The following is a 25,211-nucleotide window of genomic DNA, read 5'->3' on the forward strand; positions in this document are numbered from 1 at the left end:
AAATGGGACAAATTCTTATAGTTCTTGTTATATTTGAGACCCAACTCTTTGGAACTATCAGATTTAATGTAATATTAAGTTTTTCCTCTAGAAAACTTGCTGGCACAATTGATGTTATTGGTGGATACACGGGTTCTATCAGGAGGGTAGAAGGAAGGCGACGAGACAAACATGGAGGAGACGAGAGTGCAATTCAGGTAAAAAAAAAATTACATTAACTTCGCATATAAAATTGAGTGACATTTATGGTTTAAAGTGAGTAACCTTGTCAGAGATTCTGTAGGAGATGATGGGCATAGTACATTCTGCTCCATTGTTCTGTACCACTGAGTTGAAGGTGGTGAAAAATGGAAATTTGAGACGGTTGCCAAGAGGTGCTTGGTGCCCATGGAACAATGCTACAGCCAGAAGTCAGAATTTTCAGCATTGGAGGGGAGGAATTGGAGAATTGTCAGGGGAAAAAAAGTGTTGAGTGTGATCTCTACCTTAGGCATTTGTCTTAGAGTTTGCAATAAATGGTGATCAATAGTCCAGAGTTTGCTTCCTGGAGAATGAAGCGTATTAGGTACTAGGGGAATAGTGCATTGTCCGAGACTGCCTTCCAGATCAGAAGTTAAATCATGGCCCCTTTGGCTTGTTCAGGTAAATGTAAAAGATTCCATGACACTATTCAGATATATGGGGGAGTTCTGCCAGTGTCAACATTTATTGCTCGATCAATAGCACCAAAACCAGACTAACTGCTCATTTATCTCATTGCTGTTTGTTGGGACCTTGCTGTATGCAAATTGGCTGACGTGTGCCTAGAAAACATCGACGACTAAATTTCGGAATCTGTGAAAACAGTGAACTAAGCTTTTAGCTTTTTCAGATGTCCTGAAGATGTGGAAAGTGTTATAGAATCCATAGACATTTTCTTTCTATCTGTAGATTGCACAGTCTATCTTATTAAGCCCTGGTTGGTTTTGTGAGCCACTTTATAATTGTTAGGATTATCTAAAGGCCACACTGCCTCAATCCCATACCCAGTGTCTTTTGGTCTGATCTGTTGAGTGCATTTTTTTTATTTTGGGTGATCGAATGAATTAGTTTACCAAATTTTCTAGCTAATAGTGTGGTCTTCTAGAATGTGGCTCCTTGGTTCTCAAGACAATTTTATAAGTCGTGGTCCTTGATGTTTAATATGGAGCCACTTCAACGTGCATGAGTTACTGGATAATTAATTAAAGGAAACCTTTCCCCTCTCTGAATCAAGAGAACTGAAATCAATTGTAATTCACCGATCATAATCCTAAATCATTAAAAACTAGGCAGTCCTAGGCTACTTCTTTCAGACAGTGCTATCCCAAGTGGATGCAGAGCCCTGTGACATAATGCATAATGTATCTAGAGGGAGAATTTTATCCCTGTCGGTGGCGGTGGCGGGGAGGAGGTGGCTGAGTGGGAGCGGGCGCAGATGGGTGCGCAGCCATTTTATGTGGGCGGGCCAATTAAGGCCCGCCCAGCGTGACGCGCACCCGGAAACGCTGAGCGCTCCCTATGTGGGCAGGAGGAGGAGGGAGAGTTGGGGCATTAGTTTGATTATTATGAATTAAAATAAAGAAAAAAAAAATTATTCAGACATGTCCCAGCTCATGTGACACTGTCAATGAATTTTAACAAAAATTTTTTATTCAATTTATAAAGCCTTCATGAAAACTCATCCCGCCCATGGATAAGGTTTTATGATAAATTCGAAGGCCGCCTGGGTTCTTCGCCTGCCTGCCTGCCAACCTTAAGGTTGGACGGGCAGCCCAAACAACCAGCTTAATTAGATTATTAACGGCTTTAATAGGCCTTTGACAGTTCGGCGGGCGCGCAGCCGACTCCGGTGTGCATCCGCTGAACTGAAGATCGGAATGACGCGTGGTGAAGCCGGGACGCACGCTCAACGTCACCGTGCGTCGTTTTGCGCGTCGGTGAGCAGGGCCCGCCCCCACACACCGACCAGATAATTCAGGCCCAGATTGCCAAAAGACATTTGACAAAATTTCCACAAAGGATTGCTGATTAAACTCAAAACTGTGGTGAATTAAAACCTGGGAATCGCTGAGAAACTGGATAAAGGATAGAAAACAGAGTACTTCTTCATGGAGTGATTGCAGGATGTGGAAAAGTACTCAGTAGTGTGCCCCCAAGGCCCAATGTTTATTTATAAATGCTTATGATTTTTATAAGTGCCCTAATTTCAGAAATTTGGTGCAGGGTGGTCAGATTTGCAGATGATGTCAAAATGGGAGGGCAGTTTGAATCTGAGGAGGCAGCCCGAAGTCACAGAATGAACTGGTCAAAGTGTGTGTGGACAGAAGAATAGCAAATAACAAGACAAGTGCAAAGTAATGCACCTACGAAGGAAAAATAGGTGATGCATTTACTCCGTAAATTAGTGTTGCAGTAGCTCCGGAAAAGCTGAAAGAAACTCATGTCCTTTGGTAATGTTGATGCTAAACATATCCAATGCCAAACTGCAATCAACAAAGTCAATAGAATGTTAACTACTATGCAAAACAGTAGAAAATTGGTCAGAAGAAATAGTGATCAAAACAGCACAGTGTTCTGGCCTGATCATATCTTAAATACCACATCCTATTCTGATTTGCCAAGACATAAGGGAGACATTGATGTGCTGGAAACAGTACTAAGAGTCATGAGGCTCATCTCTACTGTCAAAGGTCTGACTGATGAGGAACGGCAGCATAGAAATGAGGCATCTGAGAGGTGATTTTACAGAAGTTAAAAGACCAGTATGGGAGTGGAAAAGGTAAATCCGGAATATTACTAAAATAGGAGCAGGGACTGCTAGTTTGAAGAGCAAAAGGTAAATTTTAGACTGATATTACAAAATTTTTCACACATGCTGATCAACAAATAAAATTTCTGATAGGCAAGTGGACCCAAAAATCCTGGATTCATTTAAGAAACAAATAGGTAGTGCAATGAGATTTCCTGACCTTACGCAATGGATGAATTAAGTTGGATCAAATGGCATTCCTCATCTGTAACTATGTTGTGACCTGGCCCACTTTGGTCTCCATGGCTCATTAGTACATTGGGCAACTCTAGCTCAGCCATAGAGGCAGCTGTGATGTCAGTGGAGTGACAAATCAATGAAAGAAACCCGGCTGTATGTTAGAGGACAGTACTTTGCCAAAATTTCAATTAAAAATAAATTCAATTATTTTCTTCTATAACATAAAATATTTTGAACATAAAATACCTTTCTCTGGAATTTGCTCCCCATTTTACTTCACTGTCGTGTAGCTCATGTCTGGCTATTCAAACCGAGGTGTTCAGGTTTGGTCCCATATGTGTTGACTTCAATGATTTCTGCAGGGATGCAAGTAAGTGAACTGGTTGACCACTGAACTACAAGGAGGGTTCCTGCTTTGGCTAGAAAGGGTGTTTGTCTGATGATATCAACGGTGTCGCAGAACCTGCCAGCATTTGGAAAATGGCCACTTGGGCAAGATATCAGAGTGCTGCTGATGCATATGGAATCTTTAGTCAGCTCTCAATAAACAGGGAGCAAATTATGAAGGGATATTTTTCTTCTTCAATCGTATTTTCTGCTGTTACTAATTTGTTTTCTTTGTGTATTTGTTCTTTTGTTGGGGTAATATCTTGTGGAACAACTGAGCCACCGTGTGCTGTCTTTAACATATAGAACTAGCCATGTTGCTATACAGAGGGATCTGAGTGGGGTGAGGGAATGGAAAAACAAATGGCAATTGCAGTCTAATACAGATGCATGGTGATTGAACCTGGGGAAGGGAAATAGAGAGTGGGAACGCAAGTTTAAAAGCCTATTGTGCACAGTTTGAGTGTTGGAGTATTGGGTAACAGTCAATTAACACTTAAACTCCTTCGCTCTCATGTTCTGAAATTATTCAAAGTGTAAACCCTTGGTAACAGTAGTTATATTTTGTTCAGTATAGGTAATAATTGACACACGCTAATGTCTGAGCAGTAGTATCAAAGTGCAACAGCATTACAATTATACCCTGGGTAGAAGCACAAGCTCCTAAGTAACTATTCCCTGGCTGTGTCCCAGATATAGTGGCTTCAGTCAATCTCTGTGCTCAGGAAATCCCTTCTTATACTTTCTCTACATAACAAAGCCAATGGAGGCCGATTAAACCGAATCATTATCTCGCTATTATTTGAACAGCCCAATTACAAAAGACATCCTGTATTTATTTCCCTGCTCAGGCCAGGTAAAACTCGCAAGATCCTTGGGCTTCCCAAGCTCTGATTCTATCAGCTCGTAAACATTTCAATGCTGGCCTCTGGCCAGAGCAAAGAAAATACGGTGGCCTTGGCATCTAGTTATTTTGGCTTGTCTCTAACTACATCTAGGCCTTTGAGATTCTTATCTTTTTTAGTTCTGATGTAGCAACCTGCCTGTTTGCACACACTGCTAGCTTTCTGTTGAAGTTTACCTTTTTGCGCTTTAGTTCCTTTTAAAACCTTTGGTAGAACAAACATTTTGGGGCGGAATCATCCCAAATTTGCATTAAGTGTGGGAGTGGGTGTGATAAAATGTTTTCCCCGTTGGCCGCAACGGTGGGTTTTTGCACTGTATTGTTCCCTTTCTGGCGTGTCCTGCCTCATTAATAATGCATTCACAGGAAAGATGCTGGATCGCTGGCAGGCGATCTTGGTGCTTCCTCCCTCCAGGCGCCATACTTAAAGTGCACCAGAGCGCAGCCTACTTCATGTCTACAAACCGGACTGCTCCAGGTGACAGATGGCCCCGAAAGCCAGGAAGATGGCAGCCCCTCAAATTTAGTGATGCCTCTCTGGAGCGCCTACTGGACACAGTGGAAGGCTGCTGCAATGTCCTCTACCCCCGCTCTGGCTGCAGGAGATCCACCAGAGTCACCAATCTGGCCTGGGAGGCATCATTGGTTAGCACCACTGGAGCACAGAGGAGGTCAGCCATCCAGTGCAGGAAGAGAATGAATGCTGTCATTCATTCCGTCAAGGTAAGTCAACCACCTCATCACTCTCAACACACACTCCCAAACCCATCACACATCCACAGGGATCTCACACCTTAAGAGACAACACCACTAACTCTCACACACATACTCACATCTCCATCAGACTCCTATCCTCTGAATCTCACGTCCTCATACACACCTGTTCACCACACAAATATTCCGCGCAGTGCCACGTGTCCTGCTCACACTGTCTCCATCTGTTTTCATGCAGGAGCAGCTGCCTCACAACAGCAGGGAGAGGTCCCAGACCAGGGATGGAGTGACCACATTAGACCCCTCACTCACTTTGAGGAGCGTGCCATCATGCTGATTGGTGAGGATGTGGGCTGTACCTCCAGCGCCAGTGAGGTTGGCGGTGAACACCCACGTAAGGATCCTGCACCACATCATCCCTCTCTCAACGCAGCTGTGAGTGCTCTCTCTCCTGCTTTTGACTCTGCTGCCATGCATTAATTATCTCTACTATGGTTCACAGGGAGCTCTGCCAAGCGATCAATGCCCTCAGCCAGCCAGTCCCTCAGCTCCACCCAGGCCCTCACCTCCAGCCAAGAGGACACCTCCTTTGAAGAGCTGGAAATAAGCAGCCTGTAAGACCCACAACCTCCACCAGCACAGAGACACATACCTCGCTGGGACCTAGGTCTAGACCAGACTTGGGTTCACAATCTGATGGTCACCGCACGGACCCATGTCCACAGCAGCAGGAGGAGGCAGTTTCAGCTGAGCTCCCTGGCATTTTGAGGACTGCTGGGCAAGAAGCATCTGTGAGGTCCAAGTGAGATGACAAGCCTCTGGATTCGTCTTTCCAACTCATCAAGGAGAGTCAGCAGAAAGTGGGGGAACATGATGCAGAGCTGTTGAAAGCCCTCAACAAAGTGGCACGCAAGTTGGAGAAGTGTGTCTGCCTGCTCACTGGTGAAATGGTGCCCACGTGCGCATATGGTAGTCTCCATGGAAAGGATGGCTAATGCCATGGAGACCCTGGTCCGGCAGAACGTGGAGATTTGTGCAGACCTACACTCCATTGTGGTAGCCATGGGTGAGTTCCTGCATTGGCAACGCAAGAGGAAAACTGTGCACCTTGACGTCCCTCCAGGTGCTCCTTCCCCTCAAGGAGTTCGGTCAGGGCTCTTGGGCACCCAAAGGAAGGAGGAGCGGCAGCTGGACACCACTGGGTCACCTACTCAGGAATCTCAGGCTGTCCGCGCTCTTTGAGTCCCCTTTGCCTACGACCCCCTCATCCTCAACCTCATCCTCTGTCACCACAGAGGGAGCAGCTGACCCACAGGAGGACAGCCAAAGCAAGCCAGGGCGCTCAAGGCCTTGACTCTCCAGAGGACATACGTCAAAGTAATCAGAGACAATAAGGCCAACCATTGAATAGGCTGTCTCCACCCCTGCTGTAGATGTCAGGGCAGCACCTAGAAGAAGTGGAGGGAGGCAGTGGCATAATGATATTGTCACTGGACTAGTATTCCAGAGACCCAGTGTGATGCCCTGGGGAACTGGGTTCACATCCCACCACAGCAGATGGTGAAATTTGAATTCAATAAAAAAAATCTGGAATTAAAAGTCTAATGATGACCATGAAACCATTGCCAATTGTTGTAAAAACCCATCTGGTTCACTGATGTCCTTTAGGGAAGGAAATCTATCGTTCTTATCTGGTCTGGCCTACATGTGACTCCACACCCACAGCAATGTGGTTGACTCTTAAAAATGCCCTCTGAATGAGGGCCATTAGGGATGGGCAATAAATGCTGGCCTAGCCAGCGATGCCCATATCCCATGAATAAAAAAAATAGTGGAAGGTCTAGGTGTGAGTGGGAGAGGAACCTTCTCCTCCTATCACACATTCGGACGACAAGTAGTTCTGGAAGGAGAAGTGTGTGTGTGTTTCGGAGCCTTGTGCAATCGCACTCCCACGCATGCGGAGCCTTCATCCATCACACTCCTCTTACTGTGTTGAGCATTTTTCAATGGTGTTTGCTGGGGTTCTCATTCAGTTGCCCATCTGAGCTGACCTGCATCTCTGCCCACCCACTGGTCACACTCCCATGCAGCACCTGTGCCCATCCAGCATGAGGCTCTGCTTACTTTCGATTTGAAAACCATGGTCGTAGTCAAGTTTTTGATCAGCAATCCCGTCCTTTCCCCTCTTCCCGTCACCCATGTCCTTTACTCCATCACAGTGGACCCCCCCCGGCATCACCTTCCAACTCCCCACCATCACCTACCAACCTGAACCCTTGTCATTCCAGGGTGTCCAGGTGAATGTGCACGTTCCCCACCTCTGAGAACCCCACCCCCATTCACATTGACCCCCCCCCCCGCCCCGCTGACCACCACCTTCCCATCCCCTGCCTCCATGTCCTCACCAACCACCCTTGCTGCCCCTTCTACCATTACCAGTGCACCCTCACCCTCCCACCCTACCTGCTCCCTCTACCCCCCCTCACACTCGCCGCCCCCTGCTACCATACCCACCCTCAGTTTGCACCGCAGGAGGCAGTCATTGACTCCACAGACCTCCTCCCTTGTACGTGGCATCCCCCCACTTTACTTCCCCTCTCCACCCTTAATCCCTCCCCCACCCTTACTCCCTCCTCCCCACTTGCAGCATTCTTCCATGTTACACCTTCCTTTCTGCGCCCCCACCCCTTTTCCCGCTACGTGTTCCTCTCCCACTCACACCTACACCTCCCCCTCCTCCACTTTTCCGATTATCCGTAGCAGCCCATGGCCAAGACCGTGAAGCTCACGGAGCAGGCCCAAAGCATCAGCGGAGTTCTCCTACATTCCACGAGCTGCTTCGCGGCAGAGCCATGTGCATGAGGATCCACCCAGCATGTGATGCATGTGTTCCTCCAGGGTCCGGTAGCTGTAGGGCTCCAGCATTGTCTTCTCCTCGGATGTCCATGATCTGAGCAAGGCCCTAAAGGTAAGTCCCGACTTCTGCACATCACGCTTGTCCAGACATGTTCTGGGCAGGCGTATTACCTGCTGGCATAACGATAAATCGGGCATGGGGGGACGATTCCGGTCAGGCCTTTGCATCCCACTAGTGGGATGCAAATTGTGTTCAACAGGATTCGTCTTCCACCATGGCCGTCACCACCGGATGATCCCGCTGTGATTTCACGCCAGCATGAAACCGATTCCTATCCCTTGTGCTGAATTCTTTCCCCCTCGCCCAGCATGACGCCTGCTGCCAACTGGACCAGATGATTCCACCCCAGCCAATGAAGGCCCAAACGCAATTCCCCATCAAGTTAAATCTCTGCTGCTTCTACTTGGAGCATATCATAAAAAGGATTTAAAATTTAATTCATTATTAGAATCACTATAATGATGAAATTATGTCATGGTATTTAAGTTAATTTTTGTTAGTTAGCAAAAAAATCCGATGTATGGATTTCCCAGTATTTCACATGAGAGTCCTGGTGGTTAGCTTGTTGAAGATAGTGGAGCTGTGTGTAACAGATCGAACGATGAGTAGCAAGATCTTGGTGTAAATAACTATAGATTCTTGGGGCTAATGTTAAGATTGTATAGAACACTGGTTTAGCCCCACCTGGAAAACTATGTGACACTGGTCATTGCAATTCACTGGAGGCATTTTAAAGTTGGAAAGGATAAAGTGCAAGCTGATGCTGCTGATTTAATACCTGAGCTACAAAGAAGCACTAAGGAAAAAACCAGCATCAAGACCCTGCTGTAGTTTCCATGAATTTAAGGGGTATAAATAAACCACAACTTAAAATATCTGATTGAAAACTCTAACCGAGGCACAAATTAAGTTCAAAGTGGGGAAAGTAACTAGACAATTACAGATTTAGCATCTTTACATTAGGTGGGTAAATATGTGGAACAGAATGCCCAGAGAGATTGTGGAGGTGTCTGCAAATTCAAGAGGGAGAAATGTACAACTACTGTATATATTTGGGACTCGATGGTCTTTTCCAGTTTGTATCTTCCTAACTCCCTATCTCTAGAAAGTGCAACTCTGAAACGGAAATGTTATTGACTGAATTCTAAAAAGATATATTTTTTTTGGTTGTTGGGTGTTAGGTTCTCGGAGATCACGGAAACAAAAGACCGTCATTTCCAACCCCGACAGGTCCTCCTCCTCCAATACCCGGACCACCCCCTCATTTCTTACACCCACCCCCTCCTGTCAGTAGTGGACCACCACCCATACACCCACCAGGTATGTACCTTTGATTATGTTTGTTTTCTTTAGATAGTTTATTTTAGTTGTATTTTGTGGTTGTAATAACAGTTAAAGAAAGATTCAATAACGAGCAGGATACCAAAAAAGAGAGGATACTGGAATTTCTGGTGTCAGTGAAATTGCATTTCATGAATGCAGTGTGTGACAATTACAGATTTGAAAGTGTTGCAACCAGAAAATTGCTCAGCCAAAAACTAACCTGCTATATAGAAATTGGTACTTTACTCTTAGTTTGTCGTATTTATTTTAATTATAGGGCACAAAATTAATTGGAAGGTGCAAAACACTTACTAATTTATGAACATGACCTATCAGATAAAAAGGGTTGGGGGCATTTATTCAAACACTTAAAGTGAAACTGCCCTCTGATCTCTTGATTTTATTCCTTTTCGAAGTACTTCATTAGTGTTGTAATTTCCAGGAAAACATCAATTTTAATTCTCCATATATATTTTTCATTTATAATGTACCTGCAAGTTTGGTTTATAATACTCATTGTAAACGGTAGGGGGCTTGGCGTCTTTATTTGCAAGTCCATCCTGGGGCTAGGTTTATTTACACTCTGATTCAAGCTGTAAAACTCTTCCTTTGGTATGACGTAGGAATGATTAAGATGAATATAACTTCTGTCAGTGGGTGTAGTTAAATACGCTCTCTGCTGTATTCCTATATTTGATCCCTGGTCTGTGCTGAATGTTAACGGTTCAGTTATTTAGTATTAGCATCCCTGCATTAGGAGTGCTTGCCAGAATGTGCATGTGTGTGAACATGAAATGAGAAGGCGATCGGGTTTGGGTGTAATGCCTTTGTCTCGTGTAACCTGCCATCGTTGACCTAAAGTGAGGCTTCTTGCATATGATAATAGAGTACTACTGGCATGAATTGCTGCCATCAGAGGAAGGATGAGTTGGGAATTTACTTGCCCCTAAATAACAAATGATCCATTTCCATCAAATTGGCTTAACAGATTTCTATTGATAATGCACAAGCAATGGTTCAATAAATTAAACCTTCAACTGCAACATAAATTACACAACCAGATTTTTGTTTTCCTTGGTGACCGAAAAGGTAGATCCTAAACCTGTTCCTTACAATTTTCTTCACTCAAACTTCTGCCTACTGGACTTGCATCTATAACTACCCTCTTATCTTCCAACAGCAGAATCAGGCCAGGCAGACCAACCAGTTTCTTTTCCTTGCCTCAATTACTCATTTTCCTTCGTCTTAAAGACAAATGGATTAGCTAAATTCTTTGTGGGATTATGTAACAAATTGTAAAGAATAGAAGGTATTTTTTTAAAAGTTGTTTTTATTTAGTTGGACTCAAAACCATCACAGGCTAATGGAAATCTCTACTTACACTGGGGATGAGGGACCTAACTGAAGTAAGGAGGACATTCTCCGCGTTCATTTTTTTGTTTTACTTATTCGTTCATGGGATGTGGACGTTGCTGGCTAGGCCAGCATTTGTTCCCCATCCCTAATTGCCCTTGAAGATGGCTCACCATCACCTTTTTGTGAACTGTTGCGGTCCATGTGGCGTAGGTACACCCAAAGTGCAGTGAGGGAGGGAGTTCCAGGATTTTGACCCAGTGACAGTGAAGGAATGATGATATAGTTCCAAGTCAGGATGGTGTGTGTTTTGGAGAGGAACTTACATGATGGTGGTGTTCCCAGCATAAACACAGCATAAAGTAATCTCTGCAGGCATCAAACTGGCAAAGTTGCTTAGAAGGTGACACCCAGAATGTACTTTTTATGAAAAATGCAAAATACTTTGTTGAGTAGGTGATGCTCTTCTCAGGATGATGTTGAAACAAGTTGCTTGGGCACAGTGGAATTCCCTTTTACATTCATGTATTCAGTCAATGACATTAAAGTCAATGAAGTGCAAAATTGGGTAGGTATAAAATGGGCATCCCACCTGTAACTATGTTCATACCAAATGGGTTAGGTAAAAATGGAGCTTTCGTTTTCAGGGTCCAACTGAACAAAATGATCAGAGATTCAATAGATCAATGAACAACAATCCAATGTTTTATCAGTGTAACCACATTGTTGATGCCTGTTTACTGTAACTTAGCAATCCTATCATTAGTTTAAACTTTTTTCTTCCTTGCCTCGGGATGGTTCAGAAGGAACCACTCTTCCAGGTAATTGGAGAACATTTTTACCAATTAAACTTAATGTTAAGAGTTAGCTATTACTTTTTATACGGTTGGTTTGCTTTAAGCTAGTGAAACTTGTTGTGTTCACAGGAATGCCGCCACCTGGGCCTCTTCCAGGTAATTGTACTTTCAATTTACATTTATGAATGTAAGAAATGCACTTGGATATTTTAAAGGATCTACAGTTGAAATCAGAGAATTTTAATGGAACAATTTTATGCCCAGTTTGCTGCACATTTAGCATGCACAGAAATCTAGTAGGCAGTAATAATGTTGCTGATTACACAAATATTAGTAGCAAGACAAAGTTAAAGGCTCTGTATCTGAATGTGCGCAGCATTCATAACAAAATGGATGAATTGTTAGCACAGATAGAAATAAATATGTTATGACCTGATGGCCATTACAGAGACAGGGTTGCAGGCTGACCAAGGCTGGGACCTAAATATTGATGGGTATTTGACATTTTGAAAAGATTGGAAGTTGGGATAAGGTGGTGGAGTAACTCTGTTAATTAAGGATGTCATTAGTACCGTTGGCTGCTTTGTGATACCAACAGCATGTGTTCAATTCCTGTACCGGCTGAGGTAACCCATGAAGGCCCCAGCTTCTCATCCTCGCTTCTTGCCAGAAATGTGGTGACCCTCAGGTTAAACTCACCACCAGTTGCCTCCCTCTAATGAGAGAGCAGCCTATGGTCCTCTGGGACTACGGCGACTTTCATTTATTCATTCAGTAAGAGATGATCTTGGCTCAAAAAACAAGATCAGTTTGGGTAGAGATAAGAAATAGTAAAGGTAAGAAGTTATTTGTGGGGGTTTTCTGTCAGCCCCCTAACAGTAGTTGCACAGGAGGACAGGGTATACAGGAAGAAATAAATGGGACGTGCAAGAAAGGTACGGCAATAATCACGGATGATAATTTACATGTAGATTGGGTGAATCAGCTTGGCACAGGTAGCCTGAAACATGAGTTCATAAAGTGTTTTCGGGACAATTTCTTAGAGCAGTACGTTCCAGAGTCAACAGTGAGTAGGCTATTCTGAACCTGGTAATGAGTGATGAGACAGGATTAATCAAAAACCTCATAGTAAAGGAAGAGCCTCTAGGCAATGTCAATCATAACATGATAGAATTTCACGTTCAATTTGAAGGGGAGAAGTGGTGTAATTGGAGTTCCAGAAGGTATTTGATAAAGTGCTACATCAAAAGTTATTACACGAAATAAGATTACATGGTGTAGGGGTAACATAGTGGCATGGATAAAGGATTGGTTGGCTAACAGGAAGCAGAGTAAGAATAAATGGGTCTTTTTCAGGTTGGCAAGCTGTGACAAATGGACTGCCACAGGGATCAGTGCTGAGGCCTCAACTGTTTGCGATCTATATCAGTGATTTGGATGAAAGGAGCGAACATATGGTAGCTAAATTTCCTGATGACTCCAAGATAGATAGGAAAGTAAGTTGTTAAGAGAAGGTATAGAGTTTACAAAGGGTTATAGACAGGTGAAGTGAGTGGGCAAGAATTTGGCAGATGGAATATATTGTGGGGAAAAATGTATTGTCCATTTCGGCAGGAAGAATAGAAAAGCAGTGTACCATTTAAATGGGGAGAGGTTGGAGAACTCAGTGGCACAGAGAGACCTGGGTGTCCTGGCAGATGAATCACAGGAAGTTAGTATTTAGGTACAGCAATTGATTGGGAAGGCAAGTGGAATATTGGCACTCCCTGCAAGGGGAATGGAATATGAAAGTAGGGATGTTTTACTGAAGTTGTACAGGCGAGATAACATCCGGAATACTCTGTACAGTTTTGGTCACCTTATTTGAAAAAAATCTATAAATGTATTAGAAGCAGTTCAGAGAAGATTCACTCAACTCATTCCTGAGATGAGGGGCGTGTCTTAGGTTGGACAGATTGGGCCTATACTCGTTGGAATTTAGAAGAATAGGTGGTGATATTATTGAAACATATATAAGATCCTGAGGGGGTTTGATTGGGTAGATACCAGGATAATGTTTCCACTTATGGGAGAAACTAGAACCAGGAGACAGTTTAATAATAAGAAGTCTACCGTTTAAGACGGAGATGAGGAGAATTGTTAGTTTCAGACGGTCGTTCGTATGTGCAATTCTCTTCCCCGGAAAGTAGTGGAGGATGGTTAATTGAATTTATTCAAGGCAGAGGTAGACAGATTTTTGATAGACAAGGGACTCGAGGGTTACGGGTGGCATACAGCAAAATGAAGTTGAGACAGCAATAAAATCATGGCTGGTCTGATCAAGGGCTAAATAGTCTACTCCTGCTCCCAAGTCCAAGTAAGTGGTCTCACAATTAGCACTAATTCTCAAAAATGCAGGCACAACTTGGGCCACCTTTAAATTTTTGGAGGAAAAGGGTGCCTTTGTAATTGAGGAAATTTCACCTGCATTCAGAAGTTGCTAATCAGAACTGAATGTATGCACATTTAAACTCATGTGCACAAAGTTTCCTGTCTTGTGCATTGTGAGTGGACAGCATAGATGTGTTTGCCACATGTGGCACTCTGCTCCTGATGAATCATCATGTTATAAATATAAATGGGACATCCGAGCAGCTTCCATGATGTTTGGATCTTATAAAAAGAAACAAAGTGATTAATTTTAAAACCTAATGTCAGTACTGAAGTAACAATGAATTCTGACAAGTTGCTGTACAGGATTCGGAAACTGTGTTCAATTTCCCCTTCCTAAATGTGATGTGCTGAGGCCACGTTGACAATCATTGATGCCCTAGCTAAGGTCTGCTAAAACAGCACCAATCAGGGATCAAACTTTGAATCTTTTCAGTCTGTATTGCTCTGCCATTTTCACGATAAACATTGGGGCCAGGGTTGGGATATATCCATCCAGATATTCAATGTGTTGTTTCTGCATGTGATGTGTTGGGATCAATCATAATATACTGAATGTTGCTCACCAGAGTGGTAAAAATCCAATATGTGTAAACCAGTCAGCAATACTGCCAAAGATAACTTTTGTAGTCTTAATGATGAGTTGTTCCACAGCGTAGTTTACTGGAGAAATAATAATATTTCTGAATTTATTCAGCTGTGTAAAATGACCTGAGCTCTGCTTTCTTTTTGCAGCATTATTTCCACCTCCAGTTGTGCCCCCTCCAACATTATTGTTGCCAACCATAGAAGGGTAAGAAACAGTGTGCCACCAGTATGACTTTCTGACAGCTGTGTTAGTGGAGAGAAAACCATTGTTACAAAGAAAGAAAATGGCACTTATACAGGGCAGCATTTTCCAGTCGGCGAGCGGGGGCGGGGCCTACTCACCGACATGTAAAATGACGCGGAGTGACGTTGGGCTGGCGTCCCGATGTCACCCTGCGTCATTTAGACTTTCAGTTCAGCGGGCGCGCAGCCGACTCGGCTGCATGCCCACTGACCTGTCAACGGCCTATTGATGCCGTTAAAAAAGTAATTAAAAAGATTAATGGACCTGTCCGTCCAACCTTAAGTTTGGCGGGCAGGCGAAGAGCACAGGCGGCCTTCCCAAAAAGCATGAAACCTAATCCACGCTCGGGATGAGGTTTCATGAGGGATTTAAAATGTTGGGAAAACTTTTAAATAAAAGTAATGGACATGTCCCAGCTCATGTGACAGTGTCGCATGAGGGGACATGTCAGGAAAATTTTTTCTTACCTTTAATAAATTTTTTAAAGTTCAAACGATATCCCTGAGGCAGCACTTTGCCTCAGGGAAATCTGTGCGCTCTTCTGCGCACATGTGCGAAAGAGCGCACTCCCAGCTCAGGGAATCCTCCCCCCACCTTGCCTGCACAGGGAGCGCACAGCGCTTCCAGGCGGATGTCACGCTGGGTGGGCCTTAATTGGCCCCCCCCATGTAAAATGGCAGCGCGCCCCCAATTGGGGACGCCGATTGGGAACCCGCCCGCTCCTGCACAACCCCCTCCACCCCCGATGGGGGGAAATTGCTGCCCATAGTGTTTTTCATGACTACAGGATATCCCAAAGAACTTCACAGCCAATTAAGTAAATTTTTTTGAAATGTGGTCACTGTTGTAATGTAGGAAATTTGGATTTTCAAAAAGCTTTTTGACTAGGGTACTGCATTGTAGAATCATGTTTCAAGGTCAGAGCATGTGGAGTTGTGGGGCAGGTAGCAGAAAGGATAGCGAACTGGATTGGGAAGTGATGTTCCACAGGGATTGGTGCTGGGATCACTTCACAATTTACATAAACAATTTGGCCTCGGTAATTGGAGGTACAGTTTCGAAATTTGCAGACAACACCAAATTGGGAGGTATAGTTAAAACTGAGGAAGAATTTACGAAATCTAAGACGTTAATAAACCTGCAGAATGGGTGTGCAATTGGCAAATTAATTTCAAATGGGCAAATGGTGAGGTGATGCATTTTGTTAGGAAGAATATGGAGACTACATACTGCTTGAATAATGAAGAGTACATGGGGAGAGGATCAAGGGGATCTTGGGGGTTGTACATGTCACTAAAAATAGGGTGACGTAAGTTTAAAAAAAGAGCAAGCCATTCACTGGGGTTCATTTCTATAGGGATAAAATTGAAAAGCTCTCTGCATTTCCAATTATATTATACTTTGCAAGAAATGGGGAAAAGTAATAAGTGACAGAGATACTGTTTTCTTGTACCTAACAAGTAATTTCTGACTCTTCCAGTGGTCCACCTCCTGGCTATGACAACAGACCACCTCCTTTATTCCCTTATAGTACTGCAGGTAATTGTTAATAAATTCTGCGGAAGTATTTTAATCTAAGAATAACATACATTGACTGTACAATTCATTTTAATCTCAAGTAACATTTCCCCAATGTATATACTTTTTTAAACTAAAAAATTAATTTTATTTTGTTCCCCATTTTGGTTTTGTTTTCTAAGTTTTTTCCCCTCTGTTCCTGAACGTGCATATTCATTCTGAAGCATGGTTCCACGGATGCTGGACACCCTCTAATACCTCGCGCAAGTGGCCATCACACACACATGCCTGGATGGTGAGTGACGGCAGGCTGTGTAATCGTGAGCATCTCACACCTGAGCCTGATCCTGTTTTCACTCAACATACATGCATGCGCTCTTCCAGTAAGAAGCTTTGAATAGATATCAGAAATGAGAACTCCAGTTGATCAATAATCCCACCCGCCACCTCCCTCTCCTTGTTTGAGAGGTGGTGGTGAGGCCAGAAATAAGCCTTTGCTAACATCATCAGCAGAATAACTAACTCACCATAGACTGGGGATTGAACCTGGAAATTTCTGGATTTTATCTTTTAAATCTACGTAGTGTTTACTTTATTCATTAAGATTGGATACACTTTTAAGTGTAATTTGTACAAGTTCTACTTGATGTTTTGAAACCAAACTAAATATTAGAGAAAATGGAAAGTGAATCATTAACTGAAGTCTGTAAATGACAGAGTAACATGTGATGGACAAAATCTAAATTATGTGCAAGTTCCAATAATATAAATTTCTGCCATACTTCGGGCACTAAGGTTCAAATTTGTTCATTGCAATGAGTTTAACTCTGACATCGGTTCCTTGAAAGAGAAAGAAAGGCACTTGTGTATACAATACACTGATTATCTACATTCATATTCTAAATATTCAATTATTTGAAGCTTTTTTGTGACAGTCATGGTTGGGTTGGAAAAGCAGTGGAAATCAGGCTAGTAATGTTATGTGACCCTCAGTTATCCATCGATTTCCGATATATTCAAGGGAAATTATTCCAGTTCCATGCTGTGTATGTGTATAAACTGATCCCTGTGGTTTAACTCTTTCTTATCAGGTTCTCTCCCCTGCTATCTGCCAACTTGTTAACCATGAGCTCATACGTTGTAAAGATAATTGTTAGTCATGGGAGCTCATTTCTAACGTCCAACTCACCTTCCTTAATTTTTTTCACCCCAGACTCTGGACTAATTGGTTATCCTGCTATCTCCACAACGCACACATCCTGGATGAACACTGTTGAAAAAAGCACCAACAGTCACTGGGAGTACCAAGGACCTCGGCGGGAAAGAGAACGAGAACCTGATCGAGATAGAAATCGCGAGCGAGATCGTGGCCCAACACCGACGACATCTGAATACAAGTGAGTGAATGTCATGATTAAAAGAAAAAACTGAGTACTCGAAATCCATAATTTAAAAAAAAGGGAAAAGTGGATGGACCACATAAATGCAAAAGATGGGTGGAGAGGGAAAGGGTAGTAAATGAATTTGTCCAGGTTGGAGCAAGAGGACAAAGCAGCAGCTGCAATGAAGATTAATATAATAAGATTATTAAGGGGACCTGATCAGAATTTAAATGTAATGTAGTTTGTGTATTCTATTAAAAACAAATTTAGTTTTGCTCCCACATTACACTTTTTATTTGCAGAAAGTATATAGAGTCATAGGAAATTGTTGCAGGAGCAGGTTGAGGCAAATGACTCCTTATGCAATGGCTTCTCTTCGCACTCCCATAGCTCTGATGCCCCACCCCCAGACCTATCGTCACACCCCATCCCCCTCCCTCCATCTTGCCCCTTGATGGCACAAAATTAGGGCTTGTGGGATTGGGGGTTACATATTAGCATGAATTAACAGACAGAAAACACAGTAGCAATAAACGGATCACCTTCAGGTTGGCAGACTGTAACTAGTGGGGTACTACAAGCATCAGTGCTTGCACCTCAGTTATTTGCAATCCAAATCAATGACTTCGATGAGCAGACCAAGTGTAATGTATCCAAGTTTGCTGATAATACAAAGTTAGGTTGTGGTCAGTCAGGGCCTTCAATAGCGAATTGGATAATTTTCTGAAAAGAAACTTGCAGGGCTATGGAGAAAAGGCGGGGGAGTAGGAGTAGATGAGTTCTTGTAGCGAGCTGGCAAGGACATAATGGTGTGAAAAATGGAAAAGCAGAATACTTCTTAAATCGTGAGAGAATGGGAAATGTTAGTACTTAGAGGGCCTGAGAGACTCTTGAGATTTCTACACAAATCACAAGGTAAACAAGCAGATACAACAATCAATTAAAATAAATGGTGTGTTGGCCTTTATTTCAAAGGGATTGATGTATAAGAGCAAAGAAGTCTTACTACAACTATGTAGAGCCTTGGTGAGACCGCACCTGGAGTATTGTGTACTATTTTCTGACTAAGGAAGGATATACTAGCCCTGAAGGGAGTGCAACAAGAGTTCACTAGTCAGATTCCTAGCAGGAGGGGCTCGTCCTATGAGGAGTTGTTAAGTAGACCAGGCCTAAATCCCCTAGAGAAGAAGTCAGCAACATTTTTATTAAATCTTAGGAGCCTTTGGCGGGGGGCTTAGGAAATGCCTAAAATAAGCTGCAAGACAAAAAATTAGTATTTCTGAACTGAATACTAGGCATAATTTGCATATATAATGAATAAAATACATGTATTGAATTTATGTATCAATAGTAAAAAAGAACTCTGAATTGTCGCTTTTTTTGCTTTTATTATAATTTTGTCACTTAAACCAACTTTAAAATAAACTTTAACCTATTATACATAGATTTAGGATTTCTTGGCTATTGATTCTCGTGATTAAAAACGTCTAGTGTCACATCGAGAATTTTAAAAAATTCTTTCATGGGATGTGGGTATCACTGGCTTGGCCAGCATATATTGCCATCCCTAATTGCCTTTGAGAAGATGATGGTGAGCCGCTGCCTTGAACCACTTTGGCCTGTGTGGTGCTGTTGGGGAGGGTGCTCCAGGATTTTGACCCAATGACAGTGAAGGACAGCGATATAGTTCCAGGTCAGGATGGTGTGTGGCTTGGAGGGTACTTTGTAGGTGGTGGTGTTCCCATGTATCTGCTAGGTGGAATTGATTATTAATAATTTATTGCCTTATCTATATTAGAAGCAATAATGGTCACAACCTTAAAGCCTGTTCCTAAAATTGAAAGATTATTCATAACTATGGTGCAACTGTACCACTCAACAGATTTTATTTAGAACACAATGACCGGTAATAATGAATAAATAATAATGAAGCTGCCTGTCTTCATTCATAAGTTTTTCTTTTTTAGTCACTGGCGGCTAGGTTTCCCGTACTTTGGGGAAACTCAATAACTAAAAGAAAACAAAAAAGGCTGAACCTGTGAGGTAAAATGCCTTTATAGCACTGCTTGTGGGCCAGGAAGTGGTGTGCTTACTTCAGTCCTAACAAGCTACCCAGTGAACCACCATTAGGACCCCACATTCTTCCAATACAGTACCTACTTTTGTAGGCTTCGGCCTTGCAAAGCAAGCTTCTCACTCAAAAGATTTCCAGCTCGTCAACCTTGGGGGGGTGGGGGGGGGGCGGTGAAACAGACCCCTGCAGTTAAAATTTTGGAGGGAATTCAGAAAACCTATCCTTCTTGCTTTCCCAGCCTCACAATAGCAACCCTGTTCCCCACCTGCTCAGAACATGCCTCCAGGCTGAAATCCAGGTCAGCCTGTCTGCCAGGATAGTTTCATTTGTAAATCTTGGGGGAGAAAATATAAATAAACAGTGCAGGGCAGAAAAACAATGAAATTGAACTGGAACTAGGAGGAAGCGCTCCAGGAGCAATGAACTCAAAAACAGTTTTGGAAATTTTGTGTTTTGAAATGGGGTCTTGATCCAGAGGCCCATTAAAGAAAGATTCAGATAGTTGCTGTTTGAACTGAAAGTAGGTTGAGAATTTAGCAGCAAACAGTTACTAACGAACAACCAACATGCAGAAGGGAAATCAGTGAAATAATTTGAAACATTGTTAATTCTTTTGGTTACTGTCTTGTTTTACCATTAGTAACCTGAAGAAAGAGAACTAAAATTAAATAAAGTTAAACCAGAGTAGGGTCTGGAGGTTACTTTTGCAGACACATGGTGGTTTAGGGGCAGTGGAAAGATGGCTTTAATTATGGGGAAATTTCTACTGTTTTTTAAAAATTCTTTCATGGGATGTGGCCGTTGCTGGCAAGGCCAGCTTTTGTTGCCCATCCCTAATTGCCCTTGAAAAGGTGGTGGTGAGCCACCACTGCTGGTGTAGATACACCAACAGTGCTGTGAGGAAGGGAACCCCGGGGTTTTTAAACCCTGACAGTGAAGAAACAGAGATATAATTCCAACTCCGGATGGTGTGTGGCTTGGAGGGGAACTTGCAAATGGTGATGTCCCCATGCCTCTGCTGCTCTTGTCTTTCTAGATGATAGAGATTGTGGGTCTCCTTGACCCTGAGACTACGAGGATTGCAGGGAAATTTCCATCTGCCCAGGCACACAAGGTTTGTCTAGCTCATGTACTGTGACCCTGAAAAAAGAGTAATATTACAGTGTATGACATTGAATCATAAGATGAGCAATAAGTACATTTAAAATAAAAGGGGATGTGTTAAATAAACGAATCAAACACCGACATGAAGCCTCTGGTTTGGATGGATTGCATGCAGGTGTTGGAAGAGAGCAGAGGGATTTCTATACATATTTAATAATTTGTTTAAAAAAGGTGTTGTGCGATTAGTAAAAGGTGTAGTGTCAGAAGACTGGGGATAGCTAAGGTAATTCCTATAATTAAAAAGGGGGCAGAACATGCCCAGCGAATTAGACCAGTCAGCTTAACATTGTTGGTAGGAAAAATGAAGGTATCCCTACTCATGAGAATAGAAAGACATCTAGAAATGAAAAATATAATAATGAATAGTCAGCATGGATTCTAAAGGGGAAATCTTGCTTGACTAACTTTATTGAATTTGAGGAGGTAGCAGTGAAAGTAGATATGGTAATACAGGGGATGTAATTTATCTGGATTTTCAGAAGGCCTTCAATAAGGTGCCCCATAATAGACTAATGAGTAAGGTCAAAATGTATGGATTTCGGGGCCAAGTGGTAGAATGGATTGCTAGCTGGCTTCCAAGACAGAAAGCAGAGAGTGGGAGTTATTCAGAGTGGCAGATGTTTTACAAGGATCAGCTGGGACTGCTGCTGTTCACAATTTACATTAGCGATTTGGACTTTGGAATAAAAACACAATTTCAGAATTTGTTGAATACACCAAATTGGGGGGAATAGTCAATATCGAGAATGACTACAACAAATTACGGGAGGATGTTAATAAATTTGCAAAAGGGGCAAATGAAGATTAATACAGATGAATTCTCGACCTTAGAAGGAACAGCCCGAGATGGAATTAACACTACCTTTATATAATGTCACTGGATAGTAAAACACGTCAAGGTGCTTCACCAGAGCATCTTGAGACAAAATTTGACACTCAACTACAGAGAAATTGGGATCCTATGTCACAAAATCTAAAGTTTTTGCACAGCCTGTAATTTTGCCTCCACTCACTTTATCCAGTGAAGATGTACACTATTGTTCTTGCAGCAGAGAACGTAACTACGACAGAGACTATCATCGGAGCAGAGATCGCAGTAGAGACCGAGAAGATCGCCACAGGGAACGACGGCACAAGGACAAAGATGATTCCAAGCACAAGTCCTCAAGACGGTATGTATTTGCTTTTCTCTTCAAGACTTCTGCAGTAGGGATTTTATTTGTAGTGATGTTTCATCTTATCTAACGTACCAGTTAAATGGAGCTACAGCGCACATCTCAGTTCTGGTGCTGTAAAGCTGAAGTGCAGCAAGGAGTTATGGCGACACCAGCCTTCAGTGATTGCTTCTGGGATTGTCTCATTATGGTTTGAAAACAATTAACACTTGTATCGCACTCCTCACATAATATATCTCAATACTCACGGAAGAAAACAGTACACATTGAGGAGAAAATGATGGAATTTTGTAGGCTGAAAGGGGAAAACAATACAGGCAGGGAGGGGTAGCGAGTGAAAATGATTTGAAAAGGAAAATCCAGTTAAGGGCAATGTTCCTTTTTTTTTTCCCCCACCCATGTGCAGAATGAATTTTATGTACACCAATATCAAGGCAATATGTGCCACCAGTGGAAACAAAACCAATAAACTTGTCTTGTATCTTTGTTTATCCCTTCATTTTGCATTCAGATTGTTGCTGTGTAGCCATTCACACCTCAACTGGACACATCTTTTGTTTCTTTATTATACCCAGTACCATTCTCTTTGGCTTTTTCACCATGAAATCTTTTGTTATTTAACCCCTCTTGCCATCCACCCTATCAGAGAAACATAGAAAATAGGAGCAGGAGTTTCAGCCTTTTGAGCCTGCTCCGTCATTTAATATGATCCTGACTGATCCTCTGTCTCAACGCCATACTCCCACGCTCTACCATATCCCTTGAGGCCTTTAGAGTCCAATCAATCTATTTCTTTCTCAAATATATTCAGTGACTTGGCCTCCACAGTCTTCTGTGCTAAAGAATTCCATAGGTTCACTACCCTCCTAAGTGAAAAAGTTTCTCCCTATCTCAGTCCTAAATGGTCTACCCCGTATCCTGAGACTGTGACCCCTTTTTCTAGACGCCCCCCCCGGCCAGAGGAAATATCATCCCTGCATCCAGTCTGTCCATCCCTGTCAGGATTTTATGTTTCAATGAGATCTCCTCTCATTCTTCTAAACTCCAGTGAATACAGGCCTTGTCGGCCCAACCTCTCCTCATAGGGCAATCCTGCCATCCCAGGAATCAGATTGGTGAACCTTTGCTGCACTCCCTCTGTGGCAAGTATATCCTTTCTTAGGTGAGGAGACCAAAACTGTGCACAATACTCCAGGTGTGGTCTCACCAAGGCCCTGTACAGTTGCAGTAAGACACCCTTGCTCCTGTACTGAAGTCATCTTGCAATGAAAGCCAACATACCATTTGTCTTAACTGCTTGCTGCATCTGCATGCTTGTTTTCAGTGATTGGTGTACAAGGACACCAGGTCCCTTTGTACATCAACATTTCCCAATCTATCTCCATTTAAATAATACTCTGCCATTCTGTTTTACCTGAAGTGGATAACTTCACACTTATCCATGTTATACTGCATCTGCCATGTATTTCCCCACTAACTCAACCTGTCTAAATTGCCTTGAAGCCTCTTAACACCCTCCTCATTGCTCACATTTCCACCAAGCTTTGTGTTGTGAACAAACTTGGAAATATTACATTTGGTTCCCTCATCCAAATCATTGATATATAGATCTTTTTGTTCTTCCCCCTGCCACCCCCACTTCCACTGGCTTAAAAACTCTTAGATTTCTATCTTTCTTTTGATGAAAAATCATTGATGTAAAATGTTAATGCTGTTTCTCTCCCCAGATGCTGCCTGACCTGCTGAGTAGTTCCAGCATTTTTTATTACTAATTAACTCACCAGTTGATAATCGACTGCAGTGTTTGATAATGTGAGCACTTTCTACATAAAAGAGCTTACATTTATACAGTGCCTTTCACCACATCAGGATGTCCCAAGGTACTTTATGGTCAGTGAAGTACAGCCATCCCTCATTTAGCACTCCTGATGTGTTTCTAAATAATGTCATGCTAAACGAAATCAGTTTCACATAAGAAAACATATGAGGGCGGGTTGCATTAAAATATCGGCTGCATTGTACCTAACTGGCCCAAAAATCCTATTATTCACTCTCTTTCTACTCGCCACTCCTGCCAAACCACTTTGCTCCTGAACCCTCCTGGTCCACACTGGATCCTTACCAGTGAGCAGCTGCATCTCTGAGGTAATATCAGTCAAACCCAAAGTTACACCTCAAACAAATCTTTGCACCCATAGTGCTCGTGGTCTCTCAGAAACTCCTCACTGATTTGCAGCAAGTCAGACGGGCTCTTCTCAAAGGGTGGTTCCTTATCCCCTACCATCTCCCGCTTCCAGAGCTCGTTCTTCCTGCACTGTCATTGTTAAGCTGCTAACCAGTCGGCTGTTGCCATGTGACCTGGCCGACCACATTGAACAGGATCAGACACCAGTGGAAATCCAGCCATGCATGGTGTCACAGTTTCACAGAGCCGCAGAAAACTCTCCATGCCATGTGAGCAGGGTTAATCATGAAGTGCGAAGGTGCTCAGCTTAGAGGGAACTTGGGTTAGGAGTATAACAGCTGAAAAATTAACAGGGGACAAAGAAGGAAGAAAGAAAAATCACCAATTTGAAAATAGACAAAATTAAGTAGTACAAAAACAGGCATGTACAGGTTCAGCAGCAAGCAACGTGGGTTCCTGGCTACTATCACTCAGCTGATTTCAGCCAAGGGAGGGAGGAATGCTGAATGGCTACCATATACTGTTCTGTATCAAGGTCATGTCATCACCCTTTGATCACTGTTACACTAGCTGCAGCATGGCATGCTATGTGACAAATGGAGACTGTAATTCACAGAATTAACCATTTTGTAGATTGGATTTTTTTTTTACAATTTATTTTCTACCCTCCAAGGTGGTGATGGTTTTGCAGGTAACTAAAGTATCTCAGGCAAGTGATCTTTATTCATGTATGAGCTCAAACAATGAATGGCACCTGGCTATTTGGCTGAACCAACTTATTGGTTTTGCCCTGATTTTCCCAGATCGCTGGATGGTAAACTCTTGTGCATTTTGTGGATGCTGTCTTTTCACACTAAGGGCAGAAAATTACGCTCGGTGGGCGTGCGTGCTGACGACCCGGCCGAGCGTAAAATGACGCACGATGACATTGGGTGAGCGTCCTGACGTAATCACATAGTTCCGCGATATTTCGTTCAGCAGGCACGCGCTGTAGTCGGCAGCATGTGCGCCGACAATTAAAAGCCTATTAAGGCCATGAAAAAGTT

General features: G+C 42.9%; 1 protein-coding gene across 5 annotated transcripts in view; it reads left to right on the plus strand.

The window, feature by feature from the left end:
- Nucleotides 1-25,211, plus strand: part of LOC144683912 (pre-mRNA 3'-end-processing factor FIP1-like) — a 64,298-nt gene that overhangs the window by 37,957 nt on the left and 1,130 nt on the right. The window contains exons 9-15 of one of the 5 annotated variants that reach the window (XM_078547479.1): nucleotides 80-197; nucleotides 9,114-9,252; nucleotides 11,535-11,561; nucleotides 14,571-14,628; nucleotides 16,148-16,206; nucleotides 17,399-17,582; nucleotides 21,855-21,977. In XM_078547479.1, the coding sequence (XP_078403605.1) occupies nucleotides 80-197; nucleotides 9,114-9,252; nucleotides 11,535-11,561; nucleotides 14,571-14,628; nucleotides 16,148-16,206; nucleotides 17,399-17,582; nucleotides 21,855-21,977 (708 nt within the window). The remainder of the gene's footprint in view (nucleotides 1-79; nucleotides 198-9,113; nucleotides 9,253-11,534; nucleotides 11,562-14,570; nucleotides 14,629-16,147; nucleotides 16,207-17,398; nucleotides 17,583-21,854; nucleotides 21,978-25,211) is intronic. The other 4 variants (XM_078547475.1, XM_078547476.1, XM_078547477.1 and 1 more) reach the window with 4 other exon arrangements.

The sequence above is a fragment of the Cetorhinus maximus genome, chromosome 8, assembly GCF_964194155.1.
Source record: "Cetorhinus maximus chromosome 8, sCetMax3.hap1.1, whole genome shotgun sequence".
Classification (NCBI taxonomy): Eukaryota; Metazoa; Chordata; class Chondrichthyes; order Lamniformes; family Cetorhinidae; genus Cetorhinus; species Cetorhinus maximus.